This window comes from Notechis scutatus, chromosome 5 (assembly GCF_049901735.1).
Source record: "Notechis scutatus isolate UNSWTSFEM ecotype Mainland chromosome 5, rNotScu1.2, whole genome shotgun sequence".
In the NCBI taxonomy this organism is placed as follows: Eukaryota; Metazoa; Chordata; class Lepidosauria; order Squamata; family Elapidae; genus Notechis; species Notechis scutatus.
In genome coordinates this window covers 69,824,134-69,844,548 of record NC_142013.1, presented here as the reverse complement: position 1 = coordinate 69,844,548, position 20,415 = coordinate 69,824,134, and the positions used below count along the sequence as shown (strand labels likewise).

General features: G+C 39.9%; 1 protein-coding gene across 2 annotated transcripts in view; it reads right to left on the bottom strand.

The window, feature by feature from the left end:
- Positions 1-20,415, bottom strand: part of MAP3K15 (mitogen-activated protein kinase kinase kinase 15) — a 111,199-nt gene that overhangs the window by 5,924 nt on the left and 84,860 nt on the right. For both annotated transcript variants that reach the window (XM_026674934.2, XM_087966950.1), the window contains 5 exons: positions 14,441-14,624; positions 12,188-12,365; positions 11,357-11,531; positions 9,677-9,862; positions 8,223-8,328 (listed from right to left, as the gene is read on the bottom strand). In XM_026674934.2, coding sequence (XP_026530719.2) covers positions 8,223-8,328; positions 9,677-9,862; positions 11,357-11,531; positions 12,188-12,365; positions 14,441-14,624 — 829 coding nt within the window. The remainder of the gene's footprint in view (positions 1-8,222; positions 8,329-9,676; positions 9,863-11,356; positions 11,532-12,187; positions 12,366-14,440; positions 14,625-20,415) is intronic.

Here is a 20,415-nt window from a genome sequence, read left to right as displayed (position 1 = left end):
AAGCACTCTGTAAACACTTCAAGGACCTCCTTGCTGACCACAAAGCCAGGGACTGCACCAAAACTATTAGCCAGGGCCAGAGAAGTGTGGTGAGGTCACCCAGGAGTTCCATGACCGGCCACAAGACATCCTGATCGGCTGTTTCAAAGATGGCCTAACCAATGAGGTTTATAACACCTGCATCTCCCAGGGCACCCTTCCTCGTCCATGGCTGGTATGTCCTATCTGAGGAAGCAGACATCTGAAGCAGACACTGAAACAAGCATTGCTCAGGGAGGTAGTGGCAAAAATCCTTCCTGGAGAAGAAACCCCCCCTCCCAAAAAGCACTGGGCCTCTGAGTGCAGGTCCAACTGACCGACTCAGAGAACAACTCCAGGACCCGCTGAGAAGCCTGCTAAAGCCACCACCTTGAGCGTATGAGACAGCCCTGGAATGAGGTCCAGCCCAGTGGGAAGTCCAGAGGAGAACAACACTGACTAGGATGCTGACCCCTGGTAAGTGGCCCGGTCACCCTGGTGACAGTCCCCATTAAACTGATCATCCAATCCTCAGGATAAAAAGCTAGCCTAACAGCCCTTCTGGACTTGAGGTACACCAGTTGTTTGGTCAACTCTGCCCTGGTAGAGAAACTAGGGATGAGACTTAGACCACTTAAAGTGCCAGTGGCATTCTGCCAGTTAGATGACTCTATAGAGGAGAATCCCAGAAACATTTGTCACTGAGCTGATAGAAATGTGACTCGAGTTGTATTGTGACCTTCAGCATGCAGAGATATTTGGTTTTGGAATTAGCCATGCTAATTGAAATGGAACCCTATGTGAACTGAAGGAGGGGGGAAAAATCTGTTGGTCTGAAGCTGAAAGGCTTAGGGAATCCCAAGGCTGAGCCAGGAGTGGGGGCTGCATGCGAGAGCAGAAGAAGGGCGATCCCCGAATTCTACTGGAGTACTAAGTCTTACGGGATGTATTTAGCGAGAAGGGTTCAGATGAACTCCCACCCCACTGGCCAATGGACTGCTCCATAGAGATCATGCTGGGAGCTAAACGACCCAAACCCAAATTGTATTTTATGACTCCTGGAGAACTGGAAGAACTATGCTCTTTTATAGACAAAAAACTGAAGTGGGGGTTTGTCCGACGGCCCAACCCAGGGTGGCTGCCCTGATACTGATCTGGGAGAAAAAGGATGTAGTACCTAAGCATGCACTATGGTGGGTTAAACGCTGTGTGTGTGGAAAATGTCTATCCATTGCCATAATGAAAGATATGTTAGCCCATTTGGCCAAAGGAAAGACCTTTACCAAGTTGGACTTGCAAGAAGCCTATTACTGAATTTGAATCAAAGAGGGAGAAGAATGGAAAATCACTTAACTGCCCCTTAGGGTGTTTTCAATTCAGGATCCTCCTCTTTGGAGTACAAGGGGCCTCCATTGTCTTCATGCAGCTGATAAATGAGATAAAATTGACTACTTGGGCTACCACATCTCCCATAAGGGGATAGAGATGAATCCTGAGAAAGTTAAGGCAGTGCTAGAGTGGCTCCACCTCACACCAGAAAGCAACTGCCAAGCTTGTTGGGATTCGTGAACTTTTACTGCCAATTTATCCTATCATTCACCCAGTCCGCCCTCCCCACAACAAACTTGCTAAAGACAAAGTTGGGAGGGAAACCCAAACCAAGCAAAACCCTGAAATGCACAATGGAATGCCAGGCAGCATTTGAAGAACTCAAACAGTTCTTTGCTGTCGAACTGGTGCTAAAACACTCAGACCCTAACACCCTATTTATTATTCAGGCACATGCTAGTGATATGGCCATGGGAGCTGTTCTTTTACAAAGGAACAGCCAAAGTGCCCTGCAACTGTTTGCGACTTGTATGTACACCTTCAGGAGAAATTGATTTAATTTCACTCTGCTTCCTCCCAGTGGGAATTTCTTAGCTGATGCACTTTCCAAGATGCCTCAATAAAACAGAATTCCAGCAGAATTTTATAAAACATTACAAGAATTGTTGAATCTTCCATTGCTAGAAGTTATGAATGAAGTTATGTTAAAGAAGAAGATACCTAAATCATGGTCAGAAGCTTATATTACACTTATTCCAAAAGAGGAGGCCGACCCATTACAAATTAAGAACTATAGACCCATTTCTCTACTAAATGCAGATTATAAAATCTTTGCTTCAATATTGGCAGAAAGACTTAAAAAATATTTAAATAATTTTATCCATCCTGATCAAAATGGATTTCTGCCAAAGAGACAAATTAAAGATAATATGAGAGTAATCTTGGACACCTTGGAATACTACGAGGCACATCCTGAAAAACAAATGGCTCTGATATTTCTAGATGCACAGAAGGCATTTGATAATGTGAATTGGCGATTCATGTTATTACTGTTGGAACAAATGGGTCTTGCTAGAAAATTTATTCAAGCAATAGAAGCTATATACTATAAGCAAATGGCAAAGGTAATGATAGAGGGAGAACTGACACTCTATTAATATAAAAAAAGGAACAAGGGTGCCCACTATCACCTTTGCTGTTTGTGTTAACTTTGGAAGTGTTAAATAAAAATATTAGAGATGAAAAGAATATAAAAGGAATGAAAATCAAAAAGGAAGAATTTAAGCAGCAAGCATTTACGGATAATCTGGTTTTCATCTTAGAAGACCCTTTAGAAACAGCATCAAAATTGATAGAAAAGATAGAGACATATGGAAAGGTGGCTGGTTTGAAAATAAATAAAGATAAGACAAAGATTTTGACAAAGAATATGCTATTAAGACAAAAGGAAGAACTGGCAGACCTATTGAAAATTCAGGTCACGAATAAGATCAAGTACTTGGGGATATATTTGACAGCAAGATGTAGTACATTAAAAGAGAATAATTATATTAAACTTAAACAGCAGATAGCACTAGATTTGGCGAAATGGGAAAACCTACAACTGTCACTAATAGGGAGAATTTCAACAATCAAGATGAATATATTACCCAGAATTTTATATTTGTTTCAAACAATTCCAATTAGGCTTGGAAAAGACTACTTTGAAGATTTAAATAAAATTGTGTTGAAATATATATGGCAAGGTACGAAAGCGATAATAAAGTTAAAACTTTTGCAAGATGCTAGAATTAGAGGAGGATTTGGTTTGCCTAATTGGGAGTTGTACTATCAAGCTACAAATCTGATGTGGGTTAAGGAATGGATAACACTAAGAAATACTAGATTGTTGACATTAGAAGGACATGATTTGTTGTTGGGATGGCATGCTTTTTTATGGTACAAAGGAACTAAAACACGGGTATTTTAGAAGACATTATATACGGGAGTCTCTGTGGTTAAACTGGGAGAAGATTAAAAGACAATGTTATTTGAAAATTCCAGTCTGGTTATCGACTATTGAAGCATTTTCGTATCCTATAATATACAAAAAGGAACAAACAGTTAGATATGGTGAAATATTGAATGAAAAGGGTGAACTTAAATCTATGCAAAAACTAGAAGACCAAGGTATAAAGATGAATTGGTTTTCATATGTGCAAATACACTCAAGGTATGATAAAGATTCTAAAACAGAAGGTTTCTATGATAAACTGACTGACTTAGATAAGATTTTGACAGGTACTGATGAAAAGGTGATTAAAAAATTGTATGGATATTTATTAGAAATTAAACTAGAAGAACAAGTTAAAGAAACTATGATTGCTTGGGGGAAGAATTTTGGATATGGGATCGATTTAGAAAAATGGCAAAAATTGTGGTCTCAAAATTATAAAATGACAATGTCAACAGCATATAAAGAAAATTTGTATAAGATGTTTTACAGGTGGCATTTTCCCCCGACAAGAATAGCAAGAATGTTCAAGAATAAATCCGAAAAATGTTGGAAATGTCATCAGACACCTGGCTCATATTACCATATGTGGTGGACTTGTGCGGATGCTAAAAAATACTGGACTAAAATCCACATGTGGTTGGAAAAAACGACAAAAAAACATAGACTTGAAACCAGTTATATTTTTATTGGGAATTTTACCTGAAATATATAGTAAAGACTTGAAATACCTGATTGTAAATGTATTAAAAGCGGCTAGGATTGTATTTGCTAAAAACTGGAAAAATGAGAAAATACCATCACAGGAGGAAATCATTAAGAAAATATTGGAATGTGCTGAAATGAGTAGATTGGCATTTGAAATTAGAGAACAAGAGGATAAATAATTTTATAAAATCTTTTCTATCAATGGTTAGGCAATAAAGTACAGTAATGAATTATGTAGACTTTTAGAAAATAATAAATATACAAAGATGTACTTCTTTCTTATTATATCTACAAAATGATTTTAGGATAGATTTGGGATGGTAATATGAACTGTTATAAGATCTAAGTAAATTATGGTTATCTTGTAAAACATGAATGAATTAAAGTATAGTCAAATGATTGATTAATAATGATACTAAGGTATTTAATTTTTGATTGACAATATGAGATTATATGTAATGTAATTGTAATTGAAGACTACGAAATGGAAGCACAAAACAATTTGTAAACCAACCGGCACACTGTATGTACACCTATGGAAGATAGCTTGATGTTTTTATGTTTTTTTTGTTTATGTTTGTTTTTAAAAACCAAAAATTTTTGGAAAAAATAAAAAATAAAACAGCATTAAGCAGGAAATAGACCAGTTATTCTGTCCCACCAGCTTGCAGCACCAGTCACCACCCACGTACAGGCAAGAGCAAAACCTCAAATTGGGGAAGACATAGCAGAGACCCTGAGGGCAGCATCGGAACTGGTTCCAAGCTCACAAAAAATGAATGCACAATGCAAGATCTAGCCTATGTGGAAGCCAAGCTGTCAAAGCTGACTCGACTTCAGCATTGCACCTGCTTTCAGTTTGCATTTTGCCAAACAGAAACTGTGTGGGGGTTGGTAAATATCTAGGGAGGGGGGAGGGCTGAGGATTGCATGTGAGCTTTCTGTTGCTTGAGAAAGTTGACACCTCAAGGTCACAGCTCATGAACTGTTCAAACGCGCAGACTGTCTTCCCAAAACAAAATGACTGGATTGGATTGATAAACGATGGGCTATTGGTGGCCCATAGGGGGAAAAGGGGAGTTTTCCTACAGTATGTTGGTTTTTCATGGGAAAACCTCAAATCTGACTTGCTTCTGCTGTAACTAAATGGATCTTTTAATAAAGTTTACTCTTGGTAATTGTACATGCCAGGAGTTTCTTTTTTTGAATGTGACAAATGAAATGCCTGACATTAAGTCAGTACTCATAGTAATGCCTATCTGAACCCCACCAGGAGCTCAGTAATCCCAAGATGTTGGTGACAAAGAGTTGGAGGAGAAGCCAAAGGAACCCTTGGCTGAAGGAGCCCTGGCAGCATTGCAAGCCAGGCCAGGGACGCAGCTGGTGGGTGCATGCCTTAAATAGAGGGCTGAAAATCCAGAGCAGCCAGCAAGCTCAAGGGAGTGGCTGAGAAATGCCCTGTATCAGGGATCAAAAACCCACTGGGCGCGAACGTGGGGAATGTGCCAAATGGGACAGTTGGCACAAGGTGTACATTCCTGAAAGCCAAAGATTGCTAATCCTGGAAAAGAACCACCAGACTACCAGACATTTTGGCTTTGTAAAAATATTACACTTAATTACCCTAGTTTTGGTGGCTGTCACTTAAAAAAGATATTCAGAGTTATGTGGCTCTTTCCCAATCTACGCTTCAGCCAAGTGCTGGCAGGGGAAAACACCAGGACTTCTTTAGTCGTTGGCAGAACCTAATGCCCCCTGGAAGGAAATTTGTATGGACTTTATAACAGAACTACCAGAAACCTTGGGAAATACTGTAATCTGGGTGATCACTGATTTGTTCTCCAACAAGTGCATTTTGTACCCTACTGAAAATTCATTCCAAACCTTGGCTAAATTGTTCATCCACAAGATCTATAGGCTGCACGGTGCTCCTCAAAGAATAATTTCCAACCGTGGGGTGCAATTTACTTCCAAATTCTGGCAAGAGTTTCTAAAATTTCTCAGGATGTCCCAAGGGCTTAGTTTCAGTCATCATCCTGAAACAAATGGGGGTGGTGAATGAACAAATGGGGTGCTAGAACAATATATAAGATGTAATGTAAACTACCGGTTGTACAAATGGACTGACCTCCTCCGTTTTGCTGAAGCGCCTTATAATAACTCCATACATCACAGCAAATGTTTACTCCTTTTAACATAGGTACGGAGCAGGACTTTGTGCCCATGCCTGAACTGCCCTGATCACTCCTCCCATTTCATTACTGGGTTGACCAATTACAGAATTCCTGATCAGTTTGTTAAAAAATAATTGGAGGAGGCAAGAGAGACTTATAAAAAACATATAGACAAAAACTGGACAATGTCCAAAGACTTCAATATAGGAGATCAGGTCTACCTCTCCATAAAATACCTGCAGTCCCTGCAACCTTCCAAAAAACTGGGACCATTAGTATGTTCCCCATCAAAAGAATAATCAACCTGGTCACAGTAGAACTCAAACTGTGGAAATCTCTTAGGCGCATTAACTGGATTTTGCATTGTAGTTATTAAAATCAGAAACTCAATCCCCTCTGCGTCCCAGGCCACCTCTGCCACCCAAACCTGTCATGATTGAAGGGGAACAACATTTTAAAGTTAAGGATATTGTAGATTCTCACAAACACAGAGGAAAACTCCAATATTTAGTTTCATGGAAAGACTGAAAGTCCCTCCAAGACTGAATGGGTGGATCTTAAGCACATTAAAGTGGCCAAACTCCTTAAATGCTTCCATAATCAATATCCGGATTAATCAAAATAGTTCCCTACTCTAACTGCACATCTACCTTGCAGATACCCCTCTCTCTCTGTGTTGTGTCTTTCCATTTGTTTTGAAAGGACTGGTGTCCTTGTCAAGGAGAGCAACATGTCCGATTCATCAGCTTCAGTTTGGTGACTTCCGATGTTCTGCCATCAATTGGGGAGAAGAGGGGGGAATAAATGGGCAATAAAGATGTATACCTTTATGATGGGAAATTGGAAGGAGAGAATTGACAGCTGAAAAAGAACAGAGAATTTTGGAATCCAGTTAACATTGACATCTTCAAGACTGTTTACCCTGAGAGTGGAATTTCACCAGTCCAAACACCTCAGTGTTTCCTAAATTATCTTAGCAGTGACAGATTGGCTACACATGGACAGACTATGGGGAGACGGCTAAAGGAATGTATTGGGACATGGGAATTTTAGATTCCACTTGACTTTACTGTATTCAGCATCTCTTAGTGAAAGTACCTTTTCACTTCAACCAAATGGAGTCGAGAGTTTTACTTCCCAAGGAATCAGACTGGGACAGTCTGACCCTCTGCCTATTTTGATGGGTAGGTGGCTTCCTCCTTGATAGTCCCTCAATTATTGTCTTTTGTCCATTTGTCTGGTGCCTGCTTATCGGAGTGTTGGTTGCTGGAGGGGATGTGTTCTAGTCCTTTTGTTTCCTTCCTAGGTTTTCTTATTTGAGATTTTAGGAAGAATCTTCTCACCAATAAGGATGGTGTATGTGTTTTCTGACCAAGCTCTACATCCTATGTGTACAAATATTTCTACTTCATTTGTCATTCTCAAAAAAAATCTGATGATAATCTATGACCAAGATTTGTATACAGATCTTATAGTACAGGACAAAAATCTAATGCCACTGCAAGACCATTACTGATGAACACTCTGGGTATAGACTATCAACCTCTATAAATTTAAAGTATGATGTAGCCCACAATTTTATCAGTTTGCCAGTAAAACTGAAATGTAACTTTTTAAAAACCTAAGTACTGTCACTTAGATACCACTTTCAGATATTGATCTATAGCAACGGTGTCAAACTTGTAGCCTCTGGGCCAGATGCGTCATGTACTGGCCCCGCCCCTGCCTGGTTTAGTGAAGGGGAAAAAAATCCCGATACGTCACGTGATTATGCCATGACGATGCGAGTTTGACATCCCTGATCTATAGGGTTTCAGATATAAATTGGTACTGCAAGTAACCCCAAAGTACATTATGTGTGACAGGAGCCTTCAGTTTTTGTATTAATTTCATAAATGACGTTAGTGGTTCTTTTAAGTTATATTGGGTATGTCTCATTCTGTAGTATGTCATACTAACAGGGTTAGGCACAGCATATTTAACCGTGCCATTTCACTTACCAGGAATAAGAATAGTGATGGCTGCTTGAACTGCACGCCGTATTATATTATCCATCGCAAACATCCAATGAGGTTTGATGACATGATTCCTTAAAACTTTGTTCACCTGTTAGAAAGAGGCAAACAAATTGTTATTGATTAAACTTACTAATCAGGTAACTGCAGCATTACAATAAAGAAACTTAATAGCTCCTTTAAGCAATTGAGTTATAACATAAAAGGTTCAGTAAATATGGAGAACTTCAATTTTTATATTTATTGGGAAAAGGCAGCTGCTTCTATTTGAAGAACATTACTGGTGGTTATCTACTATCAGACTTTCTTAAGTTGGTGCTAATTAAATGTTTTGATACTACTGTGTTTCCCCAAAAATACGACCTACTCAGAAAGTAAGTCTTAGCTTGATTTTTACACATGCACTCAATATAAGCCCTACCCCAAAATAAGCCCTAATTAAGGCCTGCCCACTCCAGAGTATATGAGTAAAAATTAAGTTATGGTGGAGATGGGAGATCTGGAGCTCTGTTATCAGCTAGAGAGGCCTTCAGGAAAGCATTGCTGGCTGCAGAAGAAATGGGCTGAGGTGTGCTAGGCCTGGCTGCAACTATCCAAAGCCAAAGAAATTCCCGAAGGCCTCTGACAGCAAAAAGGAGGCCGGGGCAACACAAACAAGTGAGGTGAGTCAGTGGGCAACATTCCCCCTTCAAAATAAGACCTGGTGCCTTCTATGGTGTCAAAAAAAAAGACAAGGTCTTATTTTCGGGGAAACACGGGTAGAATTCAGAATGTTCAGACAACATTATCATTTGAAGACTTCTAGCTTAGGGAAAGCTTACTTTTCATGGTAAAAACTGGATAGATTGACAGAATGACTGTTTAATATCTGAATAAAATTATAATCACTGTTTTTAAAGAAAAGTCAAAGTTTGTAGTGTTCAGAACATATATTTGCTTAGTCACTTCAATGTTTTATTTTTATTATCTGCAACTATATTACCCATCCAGGCAAAGCAAAAAGCCACAGATGAAATAATGTATCTATACTGGTTATGCAAAAGTATCTGGGATATTTGCTTATTTAAAGTTCTATACACAATGTATTTTACAAGTATCTGCATAGAGTAGAAAGTGGAATTCATTTACAGCAATTTTATAAATAAATAAAAATGTTCCAAAAGATTTTCTATATATGTGCCTTTAATCATCATCTGTAATGAAATTTTTATATCTATATGAGTTGTCAGGCCAGTTTGTCTTCTGCTCTTACTTCAGAATGATACGTTTTTGCTGTAACTTTCTTTAATTTTAGGTCATGAGAGATGTATTCATTTGCTCATACTGGTGAATATATACCAGCTGTGCTAAAGTGCTTAAGAATAAATAAATAAAAATGTTTGCAGCAACAAAACTTTGCCCTTCCCTGTATTCCAATATTAAGCTAGGTTCGAACATACTGCATCTTGAAATCCAAACAATACTAATTGAATCTGATTGATTGAAGCATTGTCAAAATCCAGATCCATTTTCAACTTTGATATAGTTGATGCCATAATTCTGTGTTCAGGAGTGTGTATGAAATCTCTTAAAATCCCAATTATCTGCTTAATGTGAGCAACTGAAAGACGCAGCTCTTCAGAACTCTGAAAAATATGAACATGCAAAATAATTTTTTAAAAAGCCAGAAATGATGAGTTCAAGAAATAACTATTGTAACTCCAACTCATAATTACCCTAAATCACATGACTGAATCAATACATTAATTGAAAAGAGGCTTAGTAAATGGTTTGTCAAATTGAATATTGATAGTATAACTGAAAGCTACCAGTTTCATTTATTTTCATTTCTTATATAGTTATATAGGAGTAATTAGGAATGGAAGAGCAGTAACAGCTAGTTTGATGTGATGGTTAAGGTGCTAGAAAGCAAGAGATTGTGAGTTCTAGTCTGCCCTAGCCATGGAAGCCAGCTGGGTGACTGGATCAGTTTCACGCTCCGCTGAAGCTACTTCACAGGGTTTTGTTGTGGGAAAAACAGGAAGAGAAAGGCGTACAGGTAATCCTCAACTTTCGACCACAATTGAGGCCAACATTTCTGTTGCTAAGTAAGACATTTGTGAAGTGAATTTTGCCTCATTTTACAATTGTTCTTGCCACAGTTGTTAAGTGAATCATTGCAATTGTTAAATTAGTAGCACGGTTGATAAGTGAATCTGGTTTTCCCATTGATATTGCTTATCAGAGGATTGCAGAAGGGGATCACATGACCCCAGGAGACTGCAACTGTCATAAATATGAGTCAGTCGCCAAGCATCTGAATTTTGATCATGTGACCACCGGGATGTTGCAATGATCGTGTGAGCTCACTTTTTTCAGTGCTGTTGTAAGTTTAAAGGAACTGTTATAAATTGAGGACTACCTGTATTATGTATGTTCACTGTGTTATTCTTTAGAAAATAATAAAGCAAGACCAAAAATCTTTTAAAAATGAAGGTGCAACCAGGCTTAACTTTCACATGCTGCGTTTTATATTTGGACTCCCAAGATTGGAAAAGAAGTAGAAGGAAAAATAAACTTGTTATTTCTGAACTATATCACTTTTTATGACTCCCTCTATGAAAATTTCCATTTAATAATGTTTATTTATTTAGGAAAGTATGAAGAATATAAAGCAATTTTATGTACACATATAAAATGATCCTAAAAGCCAGAGAAGGACCAAGCATGAAATTTAGTGGAAATGTTTTTATGTCATCCTGTGGGAACTGATTGCTGATTTAGTCCAGGGGGAGGAAGGAAAACAAGAAAGAAAGAAAGAAAGAAAGAAAGAAAGAAAGAAAGAAAGAAAGAAAGAAAAGAAAAGGAAGGAAGGAAGGAAGGAAGAAGGAAGAAAGAAAGAAAGAAAGAAAGAAAGAAAGAAAGAAAGAAAGAAAGAAAGAAAGAAAGAAAGAAAGAAAGAAAGTAAGTCTAGGACAATCATGGCCAAAAATAAAAAAAATGTATCATTTTCTGTTGACTTTCATATTGTTATATCGACAAATCCTACCTTATAAAGTACTGTGTTTTAAAATTCTCATATAAAGCAATTATTTTACCATAGTATTAGCTTTTTGCAAATTAGCAAGGTATGTTATTACCTGTGCTATACAAACTTGTAGATTAGAAGCTACTTGATTCTGCTCTTCCTTAAGTATTTTAGTAAGAATTTCACGACGTTCACTGTCCTTCCTCAGTAAGAAAAGACCAGAATCTTTTTCGTCAAGGAAAGGAGAGGAATTTCGCTCATCTGGAATTGAGCTGTCATCAGGAACACTATGTGGGAAATGACAACATTCACAGAAAAGTATAAATGACCACATAAAATTATGAATAAAATATATCCTAACAGTTAAGTAACTTATTTTATTGATTCAATAAAATAATAATAAAAAGATAAGTAACAAAAGGAGACTGGTGATAATATTGACTATATCATTAGACTATTTTCCAGCACATCGGCAAACTCCCAACTGGCATAAAGATCAGGATGCAAACTTCCTGACAACAATTGAAATTGAATAAAATTGCCCATCTTCCTGGAGATTCAGATGTCAGCAAGTAAAAATAAATATTTCTAGTTTCAGACTAGCCTGTACAAGTGATATAAAAGCCTTGAGTACCAATGCCATAAAGTGGACAATAAATAAGAGATGCACAACTTATTCAATTGCAGTGTTTGAGATGATACAAAGCTGCTCCACATTGACATCAAAGATAAGGAATTAAATCTTGTGTGTATGCACACTTTTTTATGTGTGGCACATTCGAATCACTTCGAATAGCTGGACTAGACTGCCACCAAACTATTGCTTAACATGCCAAACTACTGCTTAACAACAAAGCTTATGCTATACCGCTGACATAAAACTGCCACCCTCCCCACATACCTTCCATGACCAGACAAGTAATTTCACCATAGTAAATTCTACCTTAATAAATGGGAAATGGGACTCTTGGATTGCACTTCAGAAAGAGAACGCTTTGCTTTTTCAAACAACACGTCAGATTGCACATCAGAGTCTGGCGAGACAGAGCCAGGCTCACTGCTACTACTGCCGGTCTGCTCCTTGTGGACTGGCAGAGGCAGAGAAGCACTACGACTGTAATCTGGAAAGGAGCAAAGAAATAAATAAAAATGTTATTCGTCACTTAAGTGATGGAAAAATTGGGCTACAATCCATTTTAATTAAAATAGCTATCAAATATAACCAAACAAGACACTGGAAAAGCAAAGCAGAAAAATAAAGCCCAAACAGATTACAGGTAGACCTTCCAGCTCTATTCTGATTAATTGACTTAAGGCCACCATTGAACCCCCAAAATTTGTTAAGTGAGTTTTACCCCCATTTTACCACCTTTCTTAAGTGACTTATTGCAGTTGTTAAGTTAGTACCACAGTTATTAAATGAATCTGGCTCCCTCATTGACTTTGTCTGTCAGAAAGTAATCACATGACCCTGGGACACCACAACGGTCATAAATACGTTGGCTGCCAAATGTCTGGGTTTTAATCATATTCAGTAATCATGGGGATGCTAGGTCATAAGTGTGAAAAGGGGTCCTAAGTCACTTTTTTCAGTGCCATTGTAACTTTGAACAGACACTAAATGAACTGTTCGTCAGGTCCACCATATTCGGCTTGGTACTGTGCTGGCATCCTGTCATCCAAAGACTGGGGGGGATGGATGGACTTGAGGGAAGACAAATGGGCAGCAATAACCCTGTATGCATTTTTGTGTGGGAATTTGGGAGGGGGGGGGGTGACAGCTGAGAGGCAACGTTTTTCAGCAAGCTGACAGTAATGTAATGGGGGCTCACACAGAAACATTTGAGTTTTAGTGGTCCACCAGGCATGGAAAGATACTAGGATTGGCATGGCTATGGAAATGGACCCCCTATGTGAACTGAGGAAGGTGGCTGCTTCAAATCTGGTGAGCTGAAGTAAAAGAAAATCTGGGAAAAGACTTAGGGGACCCAAAGCCAAGGCAGGAGGTAGGGCTACAATGCAGGCGTGAAAGAAGACCAACCCTTGAATTCCACAGGAGTACTGGGACTTGCAGGATGTGTTAAGCGAAAAGGGCTCAGATGCGCTCCCACCCCACTGGTCAACTGACTGCTCCACAGAAATCCTGTCGGGTGCTAAACTGCCTAAGCCGAAGTTATATTCAATGACACTGAGGGAACTGGAAGATTACATGCTTTATAGACAAACATTTAAGACAGGGCTTCACCCAACTGGCTCAACCCAGGATGGCTGCCTCGTTCCTAATGTCTGTGCTGTGGTTAACTGTTGTAATATAGACCATAGTTGAGCCCAAAATTTCTGTTGCTAAGTAAGGCAATTGTTAAGTGAGCTCTACCTGATTTTGTGAGCTTTTTTGCCACATTTAAGTGAATCACTGAAGCTGTTAAATAAATTGTGTGGTCATTAAGCAAATCTGGTTTCTCTTGTCAGAAGTGGCTGGGAAGATTACAAATTGTAAGCACACGACACCAGAGCAGTGCAACTGTCATAAATACATGCCAGTTGCCAAGCACCTGAATTTTGATCATGTAACCATGGGGATCCTGCAACAGTTATGTTGTGTGAAAAATGATGATAAGTCACTTTTTTCAATGCTGTTGTAACTTCAAAGAGTCGCTAAATGAATGATTGCTAAGTTGAGAACCACTTGTCCTGAAATTTGTGTAAGGTTTCTTCCATAGTTAAATCAAATCAATGCTTACCCAATTTTGGCTATAACTATCTCAACTGTTCTTATTTTCAATATAGAGCTATACTTAAGAGAACAAGTGCTATCCAGGAAATACTATTCATCGTGGAAAGTTTTCTCATATTTTTTTTCTTTATCTATTTAATAAATCCCAGGACTCTTGTTTCATACAGATCATTCAGGGGGACAGTTATTACCATAACATTAATTGCACAATATAAGCAGAAGAAGCTATTGTATAGTGATCTATACTGCCAAATTGACAATGGCTGTCAGACAGGATATTTTTTTTCTTTTGCCAAACTTCTCTGGCCATGCCAGAGACTGAACATGGATTGTTTGCAAAGAAAGCATATTTTTCATCTATGAATTATAATTCTTGCCACAACTGGAAATCAATCAATTTTATCTAATTATTCTTACATAATTCTTAGCTGTGCTGTAGATATACTGACTTTTTTGTTTTACCTGAAGGTTTGAATGCAATTCTATTTTTCTTGCCTTTGTTCACTTGCTTTAAGAATGAGTCTTTAAATAAATCAGATGCTGTAACACGTTTGTTTGGATCAGGTTCAAAACAAAGTAAGATAAAAGCTTTAGCTTCAGCAGAAAGTGATTTAGGGATTTCGGGGTGAATTTTGAACATCCCAACCTGTAAGTAATAAAGGCAGCCTGTGTTATTTGAACATTAAAAATTAATCCAAAATGGGACTGTTTCATTGTGTGCATTAAACTAATAAAAGTGAGAAATAAAAGTTTTTCAATTAATTGAAGCTTATGCTTATGCCACCAGACTCGAAATTCTAGACCTAGAAAACCTAGAACTACGCCGCCTTTGGTCCAATCTAAGTATAGTATATAAAATCATACATTGCAATGTCCTACCAGTTAATGAATACTTCAGCTTCAACCATAACAACACAAGAGGAAACAATAGATACAAATTCAAGGTTAATCGCACCAAACTTGATTGCAGGAAATACAACTTCAGCAACAGAGTGGTCAATGTCTGGAATACTCTACCTGACTCTGCGGTTTTTTCCCCAAACCCCAAAAACTTTAACCTTAGACTGTCTACTATTGACCTCACCCCCTTCCTAAGAGGCCTGTAGGGAGCATGCATAAGCGCACCAACGTGCCTACCGTCCCTGTCCTATTGTTTCTTTTACATATTTTTTTTATTTTTCTTATATGTATCCATGTATTCATAACTATGTTTTTACTTATACCTATTATTTTGTAAGCAATTGACAAATAAAAATTAAAAAATAAACTGTATTACTAACTGTGAAGATCTATCTCCTCTCTGCCTTGGTTTGAGAGTGGGATGATTTCTCTTCCAGCATTCAATCAACTTGCAAATCCTTTTCACACGTCAAGAGTAAAATGTTCTGGGCACCATGATCTTGCACAACTTCAGCCCACCATTCTCTGCAAAAGTAGATGGGTGCCTGAAGTTGCCTGAGATCATGGCTCTCAGAAGCTTCCAGTCTTCAGTCAAAACATTTGCAAGCTAATAGGACACTTTGTTGGAGAAAAATCACGTTGCCTCAAAGCATCCCATGTTTTGCATGGAGACTGTAAGCTTGGGGGAGGGCGTGATCTTGCTTAGCTGAGAGGAGACAGCCCATTAGATCTTTGCAAGGTAAGTGACCCGGCATGGCAGGATGGGGTGGGGAAGCAATTGCATGAGGTGGGTTTGTTCCATCACTAGTCCCCCCACCGCCCCATGGCCTTCCCCATCCTGAGATATCTCACGTACACTTAATGAATGTGTGGATGAAAGCAGGGAGATTTCACCTCAATTTTATGTGATTCACTCCAACAAATTCTCAGGTTATGAGTGTAATTGGCAGTCTCCATTACATTCGTATTTCAAGGACTACCTGTATCTTGAAACCTAATTAAATAGAACAGAACTGATCCTAAGGGCACAACAGCAGCTAAATGGGTAAATTGAAACAGCCTGTTACAGTAACCAAGGTTTAAATTCTCTTGGTCTGCTGTAGCTCTATTGTACATTTACAATAGCAATTTAGCTTTAAATGCATTCAGGTTTTTGCCCTAGTCCAAATTGGATAATGGAAAACAAGCTGAAGCTCAGAATCCAGAAACTCAGAAGGTAAATAATAAACTTACTCAGGGACTAGGATTCAGCATGTTTTGAACAGGATGTCCTAATCTTTAAAAGGTTCAGTGCAACCTGCAAGCCGCCTGAATCTTCAATTGTCACTTGCTTTGCAGGTGGTTGTGGCAATGAATGTTTAATACAAGGCTGCCTACAAAACTAGATACTTCCTGAGCTGGGCAGATTTGTCAACTATTATCTGCACCTGTCTTGAAAATTATAAGACACCCTACATAGAACTTCTCTTGAAAAATATCTGGAAGTTGTTATACTGATGGAAATTGCCACATTTAGTTGTTGGGAGTGTGACTTCAATTGTATTGATTCTCAGCATTTTATAACTTACCGAGCACTAAGGGCAGTAGAGACAGAGGTAGGGACATCTTTCTTTTTGTTCCAGTTTCCTGTTTGTGTGAAGTTGCAATTAAAGGGTGATTCCTTTCACTATTTTGCTAGCACACTTATTTTCTGACCCCTGCCTGACAGGATGAAATTAGCTAGGAGCCAATTTTGTACCTTACCTCTAGATATATCTGGTAACAGAGAAGCATCTGAGCAAGTGAAAATAACACAAACTATGCAATGATGTCATAATACAAGATCAGTTTATATATATATATATATATATATATATATATATATATATATATATATATATATATATATATATATATATATATATATATATATATATATGGATCTTTGGTTATTCGGGTTTTCTCCGCGTAAGATTCAAAGTATCTAGGCAACGCCGGCGAGGTCCCACTCGCCATCTTCAGGCTGGTGCTTTCGGCTTAGTGCCAGTGCAAGCAGTGTGTGACCGGAGCTGCCATCTCTATATATACAAGTGGTGGGGGATGGTGTGCTGGGCTGGTTGGCTGTGCTGCAGCCTCTTGATTGGTTGATGGAGTTGATGTTGGTATAATGGGCTGTGTAATGGCCTTTTGTTGTAGAGATATCCTGGATCTTGTGCTGTCATCTCCTGGGTCATTAGCCTCTTGTGTTTTAACGGCTTGGGTAATGGGTTGTGTGATGGGCTTGTGAGTTCTTTTGTTGTGGTATCCTGGGTCTTGCGTTGTAATCTCCTGGGTCGCTTGTGTTTTGATCTCTTTTCGATTAGCCTCCTGTGTAGTAACAGCTTGGGTAATGGGTTGTGTGATGACCTTGTGAGATTTATTGCTGTGGTATCCTTGGTCTTGTGCTGTGATATCCTGGGTCATTTGCTGTGTTGTGACTTCTTGAGTTCTTGAGGTGTAATTTCTTGAGTTTTCTGATGTGATGTCCTGAGCGGGTGGCTGTGATGTAGCATTTTGGGTTTTAATATGGCTTTGAGTTTGGGGTCTGGGTCTGTGTTGGTTTGGCTTCGAGTTCGTAGTCGTGCCACATCTTCATGGTGGGGGTCAGTTCGCCTCATGTATGGTTCAGAGGAGTTTGAAGTGGGTAGTGATGCAGCTGCAGTGCGGCTTCTGGTCTGTGGTCGTGTCTCATCTTCTGTGTGGGTGTGAGTCTGATTTTTACGTGGAAGTGTGGTGGTGGCATCTTGTGTGGCCCTCATGGGTGTGGGTCTGGTGTCATTTATCATGTTGGGTACTCGTCTGTTCATGAGGGCGGGTTTCCAAATGGCTGGTAAGCGGGAGGTGTCATCTCTTTTATTCATGCTGTGTGGGCGTTTTTCTATCTCTATGGCTTCTCTGATTATTCTGCTGCTGTGGTGTTCAGTTTTGGCGATAGTTCTGGTATTTTTAAAGTCAATCTCATGTCCTGTGGCTTTGAGGTGTTGGACCAGGGAAGAGGTTGGTTCTTCTTTTTGATTGAGTTCTTATGTTCTTCAACGCGTGCACTTATTCTTCTGTTAGTTTGTCCAATGTATGTGGTGAGGCAGGCAGTGCAGGGGATTTCATATACTCCTTGGTTTTCTAACTCGATTTTGTCTTTAGGGTTTCTTAGGATGGTGGAGACTATTCATAGCTGGGCAAAGCATAGCTGAAAGGGAGTTTTCATGCACAATGCCCGGATGTCCTCATGCAATACTGCCAACACAGTCTGTTGCAATTTGCCAGGGATTACGCTGATCTTCCCACAAGATACACAGCCTTTTGGGAAAATAGTTCGGTTTGGCGGGCTTCAGAAGGGTGCCCATTCAGGTGCAATTTGGTCCGTCGGCCACCCCGGTCAACTTAGTAGTATGTGTTGTAGAACTGGGTCCGTTTCGTTCAAAAGCATGTCTCTAGCTTCGTCAAAGGTGGTGCCTGTAGAGCTTCAATCTGTAGTGTTGAGAGGGTTGGGGCTGGATCCACAACAGCGTCTGGGAGCGGTGTTCTGCTCAATGCATCGGCGTGAGAATTGATTTTCCGAGAGGCGGTGTTGCAAGGTGTAGTTGTAGGTCAGCCAGGAATTCAGACCAACGGAATCATTCTGAGGGATAATATACATGGGTTGGTTTATTACCGCAATGATCCCCAGTGGCGGTTTATGATCAGTGATTATTGTAACGCATACGGCCATAAAAACATATTCAGTGAAATCTTTAACTGCAGCAACAATAGCTAAAACTTCTTTATCAGCTGGCTATATTTCGCTTCAGCTTTAGCTAAGGTTATGAAAAATCTGAGTGATGGGGCCTCCGGCATCGCTTGCGTTTGGTAACACGTGGGCCAGAAATTGCCCCAACCCCAAATGGTGATGCATCACACGTGATAGTGAGCGGCAGAGTCTCGTTGTACTGCATAAGTACTGAATCAGAAGTTAGCCAATTTCTTTACTTGTTGGAAAGCATGTTGTTCCCGCTTGTCCCCAAACCCACGTTGCTTTTTTTGTCTCAATAGTCTATGCAATGGTTCAGCTACTGTTGCTTTGTGGGGTAAAAACACATTATAGAAATTGCTAAGTCCAAGGAACGCCTGTAGGTCTGCCTTGTTCCTCGGAGTGGGTGCCTTTTAATTGCTCGTAATTTGTCTTCAGTGGGATGAATTCCTTGGCTGTCCAGGAGGTATCCCAAAAAATTCTACTTTTTCAGTACATAAGTGGCATTTATCTTTTTTTTTTACTCTGAGGCCTGCATTTTGGAATCTTCGTAAAACCTCTCTGAGTCGCTTTTTCTAGGATGTCTTTGTTAGGTGCGGCGATGAGTACATCGTCGAAATATGGGACAACGCCTTTTATCCCTTGTAACAACCTTTCCATTAAACTCTGGAAGATTCCAGGGGCGAAAAACGCTTACTCGAATTGGAGCCGGTTGCATTTAAATGCCCTATGTGTTACGATGCTTGCGCCGGCTGTGGTTGGGTCTACAGGCAATTGTTGATATGCCTGGGCTAGATCTAGTTTGGCGAAAACTTTCCCCGCCCAGGGAATGGAGTAAATGTTGCACTACCGGTAATGGATAAGCACTTTGCTGCAGTGCGTGGTTTAATGTGGCCCGGTAGTCTCCACAAATTCTTAGGGACCCTTCAGGCTTGATAGGCGCCACTATCGGGGTTTCCCAACGGGCGTGGTCGGTGGGTTCCAGTACGCCCTGCGCTTATCAGCTTATCGAGTTGTTCGTCGATTTTAGGTTTTAATTAACGGCACCACGCAGCTTAAGGCGGATGGGTGCTATTTCAGGGTTCAAGTTAAACGAGATTGGGGTCCCCTTATACTTGCCTAGTCCGTTCGCGAAAACGCCTTGGAATTCTTGCACGAGTGCTTCTTCCCAATCGACGCCGGCCTTGTGGACTCGGCTACAGTGATTCCGCGGCCTGAACCATTGAAGGCCTAGAAGACTAGGCCTATCTCGATCCACGACAGTCAGTGGTGGTAGTGCAACGGTGCGGTCCTTGAATGAGACCTGAATCTGCGGGACCCGACGACGGGATTCAAGGTTGCCCTGATAGTCTTTGAGTATAACCCTTTGTGGGGTTAAGGTCTTGGCGCGAATCGTTGGAATAAGCTGTTGAGCTTTTCCACGACACCATTGAGAGGGAAGATCCCGAGTCTACCTCCATCACGCAAGGTTTGTTTTCGATGGCGACTTTTACTCGGATTTTCCCGGCATCAAGGGATGTAGCGTGGCCTATGGTGATTGTTTGGTGGGTCTCTTCCCGCCTGGTTTCTTCACGCCTGGTGGAAGTGCTGGACGGCTTGTTTCTGTAGGAGTGGTTCAATTTTTCTCGGTGTGTGCCGAAGAATCCTGAAGACTGGAATTCGGCCTGTCGGGGTTTGGAGTTCTGTTTGCTTCTGCAAACCTTTGCGATGTGACTGCGCTCCCGCAATGGCGGCAAAGTGCGTCAAGGAATTTGCAGCCGGATCGGGGTGATTTGCTCCACAGCCGGCACAC